The 12,411-nt window shown below is 45.3% G+C and overlaps 2 protein-coding genes across 10 annotated transcripts in view; one reads left to right on the forward strand and one right to left on the reverse strand.

The window, feature by feature from the left end:
• Positions 1-8,866, reverse strand: part of LOC123589021 (NXPE family member 3-like) — a 65,305-nt gene extending 56,439 nt beyond the window's left edge. For 5 of the 6 annotated variants that reach the window (XM_045460580.1, XM_045460582.1, XM_045460583.1 and 2 more), the window contains exon 1: positions 8,653-8,847. The gene's annotated coding sequence lies outside the window, so the exon portion shown is untranslated. Of the gene's footprint in view, positions 1-8,652 lie in introns of all 6 variants that reach the window. The other variant, XM_045460578.1, reaches the window with a different exon arrangement.
• Positions 8,867-9,057: 191 nt separating this feature from the next.
• Positions 9,058-12,284, forward strand: LAMTOR4 (late endosomal/lysosomal adaptor, MAPK and MTOR activator 4). 4 transcript variants are annotated; one of them, XM_045460595.1, is made up of 4 exons: positions 9,058-9,187; positions 9,661-9,741; positions 11,464-11,581; positions 11,941-12,284. In XM_045460595.1, exons 1-4 carry the CDS (start codon positions 9,185-9,187, stop codon positions 12,036-12,038), a joined length of 300 nt encoding a protein of 99 aa, XP_045316551.1. In that variant the 5' UTR covers positions 9,058-9,184; the 3' UTR covers positions 12,039-12,284. The 4 variants fall into 4 exon arrangements, with proteins under 4 accessions (XP_045316551.1, XP_045316553.1, XP_045316552.1 ...); XM_045460596.1 differs by lacking the exon at positions 9,058-9,187 and adding an exon at positions 9,375-9,479 and having other exon boundaries at positions 11,924-12,284; XM_045460594.1 differs by lacking the exon at positions 9,058-9,187 and adding an exon at positions 9,414-9,479.
• The last annotated feature ends 127 nt before the right edge of the window (positions 12,285-12,411 follow it).

The following is a 12,411-nucleotide window of genomic DNA, read 5'->3' on the forward strand; positions in this document are numbered from 1 at the left end:
AGATTGAGCATGAGCAGAGAAGGGGCAGAGAGAGAGGGAAAGAGAGAGAATCCTAAGCCGGTTCTGACAGGGTCTGACAGGGGTTAGATCCCATGACCCTGCAATCGTGACCTGAGCTGAAATCAAGAGTTGGACGCTTAACTGACTGAGTCATGCAGGCACCCCTCATGTTTATAATTTTTTTTTTTACTCAAAAAAATCCTTATTATAATAAAGTGACATTAGACATTTTATGATTTTTAGAAAAATAGCCACAAATCTGTAAATGTAAATCTGTCCTTAAACCATTCCGTGTCACTTTTTTTTATATAATTTAACTTTATTTTTTATTTTTTAAAATTTACATCCAAATTAGTTAGTATATAGTGAAGCAGTGATTTCATGTTTATAATTTTTTAACTCAAGGAAACAAAGCGGGTCTGAGATATGGATTGTGAGAAAGTGGAAGTCTCCCTCCCTCCTGCCAGAGTCTTGAGCAGCCTGTCAGAGTAATTCAGGGCTATGCCCCCAACCAGCCCCAGGACCTCTCCCAGTCGTGACTGGCAGGACCAACTACAACATGTGGGGGCCCTGTACAAAATGAAAATGTGGGGCCCTTTGTTCAAAAATTATTACAAATTTCAAGATGGGGACAGCACAGCATTAAACCCAGCACAGGCCATTCTGAGCAAGGGACCTTGTGTGACTGTACAGTTTGAGCACCCATGAAGTCAGCTCTGGTGAAAAGCAATAGTAATATGGACAGGACTGACAACACACAGGAACCGACCCAGGCAGTAGAGTAAATGACAGCCACAAAGGAAATTAGGCAGTCGGGGTCCCACAGTGGGGTCTGTGAACTATGTGAGGTATTTAAAATACTTAGTAGAAGGGCACTTAGGTGGCTCAGTCGGTTAAGCAACTGATTTTGGCTCAGGTCATGATCTCACGGTTTGTGAGTTTGAGCCCCACATCAGGCTCTGTGCTGACAGCTCGGAGCCTGGAGCCTGCTTCAGATTCTGTGTCTACCTCTCTCTCTGCCCTCCCCTTTTGCACTCCATCTCTCTCTCTCTCTCTCAAAAAATAAATAAACATTAAAAAATTTTTTTAATAAAATACTTAGTAGAAATGGATGTTGAAGGTATCCAATGATACTGGAAATAGAAATGAAAAATTTTAATAAATTTGAAACAAAAATGGGGGAAAGGTTACATCATATTATAATGTTGTAAAAAGAGACTACAAATAGGGTGTCTCAGTCCTGGCTGCTGTACCAAAGTACCATAGCCTGGGTGGCTCATATACAACAGAAATTTAGTTCTGGAGCCTGGAAGTCCAAGATCAGAGTGCCAGGATGGTCAGGTTCTGGTGAAAGCCCTCTTTTGAGTTGAGACTGCTGACTTCTAGTTTTATCCTCAAGTGGTAGAGAAAAGAGAAAAGAAGGAAGCTCTCCCCAGTCTCTTCTTATTGTGGCCCGAATCCCACTCACAGGACTCCACCCTCAGGACCTCATCACCTCCCAAAGGCCCCACCTACTACCATCACATTTGGGGTTAAGGATTGCAACATATAAAAGGGAGTGAGGGGAGACACTTAGTCCATAACAAAGGGGGTCATTGGTGATGAAAACGTTAAAGAATCATGAAATAATATTAACTCATATCTTCATTAGAGTCTAATCAACTTGGGAAGAGTTTTCAAGGGAAAAGTCAGAATCAGAAAGGACTCTCTCCCATGTCCAACCCAGGAAAGTTCTCCTTGATAGGCCCAACCCCCTCTGTCCCTGAGATGATTTAGAACTTGGTTGAAGCCCATGATCTAGCATACACCCCTCTGGGTTCATATTACCATCCCACCTCCATCTTAGCCCCTTTCTGGTCTCCCACCCTTCCTCTCTTTGGAGTATCTGCCAAGACTTGCCCAGGCCTTTATTCTTTCTGCAGTGGCTACACTGTCATTTATTTGAGGAGAGAAAAGAAAGGGTCACCAAATTTGGCTTCCTTACCTCTCATGGGTGGTTTTATGGTAAGGGAGGTGGGGATGATGGAGAGGGAGGGGTAATTGGGAAAGAGATGATACTGGATTTGTGGACCTGAATTTTATTTGATTTTGTTTTGCCCAATTTTGAGAAAATAAAGCCCCAGTTTATGAACATAATCTTAGTTTGCAAGGCAAGAGGCTAAATTCTAATGACAGCCCTGAGCTGAGGTTTGAGGGACTGAATAGAGAATGAGGATGAGCTGATATTTTCAAATACAAGTAATACAGGGCTGTAACTCCACAAATGCAAGAAATTGTTGTTTAACAAGTCCACAGTGGTGCCAACTGGACTCCCATCCATTCAGGCCCTATAGGATCATGTGCACCAGGAGCTCTGGGAATTTACACATCTCCATCTTACCATCAGGATCATTTAAATACAGATGCTTGCCCCAATCACACTCACCTCTAATGAAGGCAGGAGAGCCCCTCCTTACTCTAGCTCCCAGTCGGCTTGGTCACTTGCTGCTGACTGGCTGGCCCTGGGCCTTGGCTTTCCAGCTCACTGTGCCATGTCTCTGAGGCCACATTTGCCCACCCTCACCTGCCACATTCCCAGCTCCACTGCCTTGACCTGGAAGGGACTCAAGCTCATAACTGCTCAGGGCCTTTCAGATCCTACCGCAAGTTGCTCCTGTTATCTGCCAACAACCCTCCTTCCTCATTTCTAAACAATGTCAGCTCCTGGCTCAGTGTCACTCTCTCCAATTCCCTACCTGTCCTAACACTCAGCAATTTCAAAATCCATGTGGGTGAATCTTTCAACACCACAGCCTTTCACTTCCGTGAGCTGCTCTCCACCGACGATGCTGTCATCCACCTTCCTTAGTCACTCTTTCTGGGATGACCATTTCACACCTGGGCCTGTGTCCTCAAACTCCAAATACATCATCTCCCCCTCTCTCCTAGGCAATGGCTGTAGTCCCCAATTCTGAAAATATTTCACAGACTCCCCCACCCGCATTTCTATCCAGCTACTATCAGTATCTGTGTCCATATAACCAGCCTGCCCATCAGTTGCCATGAATGAACCGTCCATATTCTTATCTAAAGACCATCCTTCACTAGACCCCATCCTCCCTCAATTTCACAAGGCTATTGCCCCAGAAATTTTCTTTGCTCTCTCCTACATCACCACCCCCACCCCCCGCACTGCTTCTGAGTTATTCCTAACAGCATAGAACTCTGTTTTTATTCTCTCAATTTGACAAAACCTTCCCTTGACCCCGTTGATCACCAAGGTCTGTTCTGATCACTGATTAATCCAGTGCTTAATCCACAGATTAATCCTTCTACCAGCTACTGCCCCTTTTCTTTGATTCCTTTGCAGTAAAACTCTTAAAAGTATATGACTTTACTCAATGCAATTGATTTCTCCACTCCCATTCTCTTAATCTTATATCAGACTCTGTTCTGACCATTCCACTGAAACTGGCCTTCTTGAAATTATCAATGATCTTCATAGCACATAATCCAACAATCAATCACCTACTGATGGTTCTCAGCACCTATCAGCAGTGTCTGCACCAGCTGGTCACTCACTCCCCCCTGATATATACTCTTCACTTGTTTTCCAGGACACCTCACTTTCCTGGTTTCCTCTAACCTAACAATTGGTAAATTGTTCCTTCCCAGACTCCTTCACTGATTCCTCCTCTTCTCACAATCTCTTGATGTTGGCATGCCCCAGGGATCAGACTTTGATTCTCTTCTCTATTTACATTCACTCCCTTGTTTAGCTTATCCAATATCATGGCCATCTATTAACCAATAGCTCCCGAATTTATATTTCTAGCACAGAACTCCTTCCTGATTTCCAGACTCTTCTATCTGCCTACTCAAAATCTCCACTTGGATACATACCAGATAGATATGGGCAAAAATGAACTGATTCCACCACCAACTGCCCTCTAAATTAACTACTCTATCCTTATCTTTTCCCACTAAGTTAATAATGCCATCCTTACAGTGGCTCAGGCCAAACACCTTAAAATCATTCTTATTGCTTTATTTTTTCTCACATCCTACACTCAATGCTTCAGGAAATCCTATTGGTTTCACCTTTAAGATATATTTATAATCTGACTACCTCTCAATACCTCCACTACTACTACCCTGGTCAACGTCACCATAATCTCTTACTTAATTGGTCTTCTTGCTTCCGCACTTACTTTCCTATAGCCTTTTCTCAACAGAACATCCAGAATGATCCTTTTAATAGTAAGATCATGTCATTCCTCTGTTTAAACTCCCTGGTGAGTCCCTATTTCACTCAGCATGCATTCTCAACAGGAACAATATCATCTTCAAGGGGTTGAAAGTTGTTTTTGGGGGAGCAGGGGGTGAAAAAATCTTGGATATTATAATGGTTTCTAGCCCTCCAAAGGGCCACAGTACATAGATAAATAGAAGCTATATCTATGGTATTAAAATTTCATGAGAGGGTAGCAATTAGGAAAATAAAAATCTAAAAAGTCTCCTACGGGGCATAATAATGGGGGGGGGGGAGTTGACAACAACTCAGAAGAAAAACCAAATTCCTATATAGCTATACATGTTCTGGCCTCCATTACCTCCCTGAACTTGTCTCCTACTACTCCTACTACTCTCCACTTGATCATTTAGTTTCAACCACATTGGCTTCTTTGCTAATTCTCAAGTATATCAGATAAGCGCATTCATATGCACACACACTGAGCCTTTGTATTCCTTACCTCTTCCATGGATACTCTTTCCCATTTCCTCCAGGCTGACTCCCGAGTCTTCTCAATGTCTCCTCAGTGAAACCTACCAGGACCACCCTATTTAATAGAGCAGCAGGTCCCCTCTTACCTCCACACTCTGGATCCCATTTACCCTGATGATTTTTTTCCTATACCACTTATCATCTTCTAACACGCTACTTAATTTTCCTTTTATATGTATTGCTTATTTTCTGTCTCCATCTACTAGAGTATCAGCTCCATGACGATAGACAGCTTTGTTCTACCCACAACCTCTAGAACAATGTCTAGTAGTAGCTCTGTAACGAATGAATTAATCCTTTCTAGCCTTAGGGGAAAAACTTACGTCCTAAAAGTAATTATAAATTCAGTTGAGGGTAAATCTATAACTGGAAAAAAAGTATGAAGCCAGGGCTGAGGATGTGACTCATGACCACAGTATTAATTCTGTCTGGGACCCCCTCCTTAAGGCCATAAAAATAACAAGAAATTGAGGCATGTTAAAGCTGTCGGGAGCCTAGCCCAGGCTGAGAGGGACTTTTTGCCTGGGCTTCACATTCATGAAAGCCTCAAATGTAGGTTTTGAACATTCCTTCTAAAGGGTGTTGGTTATATATTCAGTCAGAGACATGCCCACAAGAAAGGAAGGAGACTTTCAGATTACAATTTAACTGGTGTCTTATAGCATTCTGCTTCTCAGATTAACTTTGTAAACCTGGCAATTATTGCATGACTGTCAAAATCATAAAGCTTTGTAATATCTCTGTGTCAAAAGCATTCATTTGTCAAGTGCAACCATTTCAGTCATAGCACAATTTTGGAACCCTGCTTTTGCTTCTTTTTGTTTTTTCACATACTACTAAATTTGAGAAACGAAGTGGCTTGAGCCTGTGTATTATTAGATGGGCTTTGTTGTCTCTTGGCCACAGAAAGCCAAGGAAGTGGACTCTCCAACTTTATATGGGCTCCCAGCACTCATAGGCTATAGTGCTCCAGACATTCAAGTGTCTCCTCCCCTTCTGGCTTACCAGTGCTTCCTCAAGATATGTACTTACAAAGCACATTCCTTCCCCTTTGCTCAGTTATCCCATAAGACTCCTGGGTGGAGACAAGGGAAAGCCAGTGGGAAAGGATTACCCACAACTGCAGTCCCAGGTATGAATGCTGCCACAGAGACCATCACAGCAAAGGGGCACCCACCCTCTTTGACTTTTGTGGATGTGATGGTTCACTTTATGTGTCAACTTGCCTAGGCTATGGTACCCATTGGTTTGGTCAAACATCAGTCTAGATGTTGCTGTTGAAGGAAATTATAGTATGTCACCCCAAAATATGTCTCTGTGACATAAAAATTATTATGAGCTAAAGGTACTTAAACAGCAGTTACAAGAAAGGCACTCTGACTCTCCCCCTTTTCTTCTTGAAAACAGATGGTAAGACCCTTAGATGTCATCCCTGTATCAGAGGGCAAGTAACATTCTTAATTATCGAGGACAGGAAATTGTGACTAGAGAATTCTGTAAAACAGACCTTATTAAAATAATTCTTCTTATCTTCCTTTACCACCCACACACAGTTTAGTTTTCCACAACTGTCTTCCTTTGTTCAACCTAGTATAAAAGGTTTTGTCACTTCTTTCAGTCTCTGTTTCCTTATGAAGGCTTCCTAGTCATGTAAAACTTGCATTAAATAAATGTGTATACTTTTCTCCTGTCTTATGTCAATTTAATCATCAGACCCAGCCAAAGACCCTAGGAGGGCAAAGGTAAAAATCTGCCTCCCCTACACTGTGAAAGCATTTTTTAAGATATGATGAATATTTAATTTTGAACAAAACAGATTAAATGCCACCATGCAGGTGGGCCTTACCCAATCAATTGAAGACCTTATAAGAAAAGATCAAGCTTTTTCAGAAAAGAAGGAATTCTCCAGAATTCCTGTAATAACATAAAACCCCCGAGTTCTAGCCTTGTGTCCTGCAGGTTTCAGACTCAAGGTGCAACATCAACTCTTCCTGCTGGCCCACCCTACAGATTTCCTACTTGCCAGTGTGATTTGCTTGAGATTCCTTAAAATAAATCTCTCTCTCTACAGAGAGAAGGGGAAGGGATTTTAAGAAATAGAATATTTTAAAATATGTTATGCATTATATATAACCATCAACAGACTACCAAACCCCAACTCTATTCTTCCTGGATCTTAACCCTGGCACATCCATTCAACCAGCACTTTTTAAAGACTGCAGGGTAATAGTCATATGCTTTGGGAATAACATGCTGAAAACATCAAAGACCTGACCCCATGCTGCTCAGCTTGTAAGTGAGCTAGGCAGGTAAACAAAGAGTAGCAGTGAAGTGTAGTAAGCATTAGACTAGAAATAGGAGCCACTTAGATCCTGGTGGGACAAAGTATGTGTGTTGGGAGGGGTCAAGTTGGGGGTAAATAAAGGAACATGTGGTTTCCAGGCAGAGAGAGGAAGGTCTGAGATTATTTGGAAACAGCTGGGTATAAACATTTTACATCTCAGGATTTGTTCCCTCCTTTCCAAAAGAAGAAAGTACCATGGAAGGGTACAGAGCAGAATTAAGAGACCATGAGGCCAAAAAAAAAAAAAAAAGTCTCTAAAACCAGAAGGAAGTGGGGTGCCTGGGTGGCTCATTCAGTTAAGCATCCAACTTCAGCTCAGGTCATGATCTCACAGTTCGTGAGTTCAAGCCCCACATCAGGTTCTGTGCTGACAGCTTGGAACCTGGAGCCTGCTTCAGATTCTGTGTCTCCCTCTCTCTCTCTACGCCTCCCCCGCTCATGCTCTGTCTCTCTCTGTCTCAAAAATAAATAAACATTAAAAAAAATAAAATAACGGGGCGCCTGGGTGGCGCAGTCGGTTAAGCGTCCGACTTCAGCCAGGTCACGATCTCGCCCTCCGTGAGTTCGAGCCCCGCGTCAGGCTCTGGGCTGATGGCTCAGAGCCTGGAGCCTGCTTCCGATTCTGTGTCTCCCTCTCTCTCTGCCCCTCCCCCGTTCATGCTCTGTCTCTCTCTGTCTCAAAAATAAACAAACGTTAAAAAAAAAATTAAAAAAAAAATAAAGTGCACAATTCAGTGGTTTTATTACATTCAGACTGCGGAACCACCATCATCACTCTATCATTCCAGAACATTTCCATCACCAAGTAGCAGTCACCCCCCACCCCCCATTTCTCTCTCCCCTCTGCCCCTGGCAACCTCTAATCTTCTTGTTTCTACGGATTTGCCTCGTCTAGACATTTCGCAAAAACAGCAAAATACTCTATGTGGCCTCATGTATCTGATTGCTTTCACTCAGGGTTCATGTTTCCAAAGTTTATCCATGCTGTAGGATTTACCAATACGTCATTCCTTTTTATGGCTGCATGAGAGTCCACTGCATGGATACGCCACATTTTATTTCTCTGTTGTTCAGTTTATGGATATTTGCGTGGTTTCCATCCTTAGATTATTAAGAGTATTTGTGTGCAAGTTTTTGCGTGGACATGTTTTCAAGTCTCCTAGGTATCCATCTAGGAGTGGAACTGCTCATGGAACTAACTCTGAATTTGGCTTTTCCAGGAACCGTTGATGGGTTTTCCATAGAAGTGGCATCATTTCACAGCCCCATCAGCAACGCACCGAGGGCGCCAATTCCCCCATCTTATCACCAAAAAGTACTTATTTCTAGAATCATCCTTCATTTTACTTCACCAGCACTTTCTCGGTCACATTGGTATTGCGGGCCCAGAAACTATTTATATTAAAGCAAAAACTTTCGATGTGACACTCATGTATTAAAAAGTGACTTCAAAGTACTGTTGCTAATGTTTCCTGGCACATACTAGACAAGACAGCACCACGACTGCTTTGCCTGAGGGGAGGAGGCGGGGGACTCGACTCACCATCACACCGTTCCTCACAGAATCCCAGGAGGAAAAGCCGCTTTGGGAACAAACCCCTGTCTTAAACAGAGAGCTGCCTGGAGTAGGTATAAAAATAGCATTTGAATAGCTCTTCACTCTGCATTTCACTTTATTCTCTCACTCGCTGTCACACTCTCAACTGCAATCCCAGCTCATGGAAAACGCCGAGCCCTCTGCGCGCAGGCGCACACCCTCAGCCCGCCCTCCTCCCTCCGGCCCCGCCCCCACCCACCGACACGCCCCCCTGTCCTCGAACTCTGCGGCCGAGGGGCTGGGAGATGGGCATTTAAGGAGGACCTGCGACCAATCCGCTTGCGTCTCTGGGAAGCGGCGCTCCTCACTGGCAGATTAAGGCTGATGATGTAGTCATGTTCCAATCCGCGCTTTGGGGGCGGAGCTAAAGTCCGGAGGCGCAAGGCTGGAGGGGACCGCCTGGAGAAGGCACGTGACCTGGGTCTGGAGCCGGAAGCTACCTATCTGAAAGGGAGCGCCCCCAGCACCTAAGGCTGCGATGGTGAGTGAGAACGCATGCGCGGGAGTACGCGCCAGGGGTTCCGCATCCCTGTTCCCCAATCTCTTTGGTTGCCCCCTTTTGGGCCTGCACTCAGCCCTTGCCTCCTGTCCACCCCGGGACGCAGAGAGAATGGAGATGGGAGGGGAGGCGACGTAGAGGGCTGAGGAGGGATCTGTGGGAGGGTGTACGGACGCTGGCGAGTAGTCTGCGGGGGAGGGGTGGGCCACTAGGAGAATTGGAGATGGGGCGGGCCGATGGGGCTGCTGAGGCCAAGGGAGCCCAGGGTCAGAGGGTGAGGAAGATGGGAACCTCAGGCTCTGTGTTGAAGGTTCTGTAGAGGGGAGAGGGTCTGGAAGGACCCTGGCTGGGGAAAGGTCTGGGGGGCACTGTTACGAGAGACATGGGTTTGCAAATGAAGGGCATCGAGGGCCATCCTTGGCATGCTTCTCACCAATTGCAACTTTACCCACTAGACTTCTGCACTGACCCAGGGGCTGGAGAGAATCCCAGACCAGCTCGGCTACCTGGTTTTGAGTGAAGGCGCAGTGCTGGCGGTGCGTTGTGGGCAAGGGTGGGGGTCCCCCAAGGACACAGGGCCCAGTGATCCCTTTTAACATCGCCCAGTTTAGCCTAATTTGTCTCCACTCTCACTGTTAGCTATCATGCCTGGCACGTAGTAAGCTTTTGGTAACTAATCAAATAAAATCTCTGGAATCATAGTATGGGAACTTCTGGGGTAGAAGTTTACTATCTTTTCAGACAACTAGTTATAGGTTTGTTGATAACTGATATTACCCACGTTATTCTCGAATATGTTTTTATTTGGTATTTACTCAAGATCCTTTGTATTTTGTTTGTTCCGTAGTACAATACAGTGTTAGTTCTCTAGAAGTTTTTAATCTAGCTGGAGAGACAAGGCTTAAGGTTAAAAGCTGTTATAACTTACATTATGGCAAGGAGACTTTCTTGGAGGAGGTGAGAATTCAGCTGGTCTTAAAAGGATGGATGGTTGTGAACAGGCAGAAAAGGAGAGTACTCAGGGTAGGAGTGGTAGGTTCGTGTTGAAGAGATTTGGAAAGGTTTGGAAGAAGAGAATATGGTAAGGAAAGATCTGACTGTGGAGGACTTTCAAGGCTGGATTAGCACATTTATGTTAATCTTGAGGGTGATAGGAGCTTTGAACAGAAACGTGAGCTGATGAAATAGTTAAGCAAGATTTTTCTATTAGGTGTGAAGATAGACGGGAAAGGGCGAGATTCAGAAGTGGTGAGGGCTGCTTTGAAAATCTAGGTCTGAGATGGGTCTGGTGGCAGTGAAGAGCAAGGAGAGAAGAAATTTTAAAGGAAGAATCAATATATCGTGGCAATGACTAGAGACGGGTAATAGAGATACTTTTCTGTCTAGTAAGACAGTGAACCCAAGTCTAGAATGATGGCACCATGGCAGATAGGAAATTAAGAAAGGAAGTGGATTGGGGAGGGGGTGAACTAAGGGGAATTTTGGTGACTTGACTTTAGACATTGGTTAGAAACAGAGTAAGAGCAGTTAGTATATACTGCTAGGAGCTGTTCTAAGCATCTCACCAGTGATATCTCAACATAATCCTCACCATGAGCCCATAAATAGGAACTTGTCCCAATTTACAGATGAGGATACTGAGGTACAGAATGTCACAGAGAGCAAAGGGCACTGAACTTAATCTAATTGGGAGGCCCCTGTTGAGGACGTTAGGAGAGGAAGTTGAGACAAGCACCAGAAAAGAGGAAGCCTGGGCCGCTGTCACATCATTACCCAAGGGCTAGGTAGTAGGGCAGGCCTCAGGGACAAAGAGGATGTGTATGTTTCAGATTCTACAGACAGGGCAACCAGAGGAAAGACTGAGGAAAAGACAGAGCCTTGAACCAGTCAGTAGTGGGCGGGCACAGATGTTTGAGAATGTGGCTTTATCAATAAGTGGGGACACAGGGAGAAATCAAGTTTCAGGGATTAGGAAAAAATGGTCAGTAAAGAAATGAATGAGAGTCCGTGCTCACTGGGGGAAGGCCCATGTTGTAAGAATGAGAAACAGGATGGCATCAAGAGGGGCAGCAATTGGGGCATCAAGAGGGGCAGAGGAAAATTTCAGGTTTGTTTTTTTCCAAAAATGGGGGTATCCTTAGGAGTACCGTAAAGTTGAGAGGTAGAATTACAAGTGCGAGAGCCAAAGTGACTGTTCTTGGAATTCTTTCCTGGTTCTGTTTCCTAATTTCTGCCCTCCTTCCTCCATCTGCATGCAGTCATCTGGGGATCTAGAGAATGACGAGCAGGCAGCCAGTGCTATCTCTGAGCTGGTCAGCACGGCCTGTGGGTTCCGGTTGCACCACAGCACGAACATACCCTTCAAGCGCCTATCGGGTGAGCCTCAGCCCCTGCCCCTAATGGTGGTGATGGGAGGGGGTGGGGGTTGCTCCCAGAGGCTTCTTTTCTTGGGGAAAAAAAAATTTGTCTCTTGCCAATCTCTCACCATCTCTCTCTGAGATCCCTGGTTCTGGCCACTTTCTTCCATTTGGGATTCACTCCTGCAATCAGGAGAAACCAAGAGAAGGAAGGGGGTTTAATGGAGCCCTCCTATCTTCAAATCTCTGAGCCTTGAACTATCACATGCCTTTGGCTTTTGATCCCACCGGTTTGCGTGACCCTGTAGAGGCCATTGTACCCCACTAACTCTGCTCCCTTCCCTCCCCCGGGTGGGGGAAGGTGTGTCTCCTCTCCAGTGGTCTTTGGAGAACACACGCTGCTGGTGACCGTGTCAGGACAGAGGGTATTTGTGGTGAAGAGGCAGAACCGAGGCCGGGAGCCTGTTGACGTCTGAGCCTGCCAGAGGGCAAGGGGCAGAGGTGGATTGGGTCCATGAGCCTCTGTGATGAGGAAGACGCAAACCTCCTCCACCTCTTTCTTGGCTTGCTGCTAGAACTAAGGCTTTCTGCTCACCCACTGCCCCACCCCTACCTGGAAGGGCAGAGGCTTGGGGACTTTGCACTGTGTCAAGGAGAGTGAGGGCAAGGGGATCTCCCTCTTCCCTCCCTCCCTCCTAATAAACATGAGTTTGATGCTCCCAGGCCTAGGGATGTGTGTACGATGGGGGGTGAGGGAGGTTACACCCTGAGTCAGTCTTCCATCTTCTAGGGAGACAGTCGTGTGTTGACACGGGGTGGGGTGGGGGGGCGGCAAGGCACCTGGGCATA

Source organism: Leopardus geoffroyi, chromosome E3 (genome assembly GCF_018350155.1).
Source record: "Leopardus geoffroyi isolate Oge1 chromosome E3, O.geoffroyi_Oge1_pat1.0, whole genome shotgun sequence".
NCBI classification, from domain to species: domain Eukaryota; kingdom Metazoa; phylum Chordata; class Mammalia; order Carnivora; family Felidae; genus Leopardus; species Leopardus geoffroyi.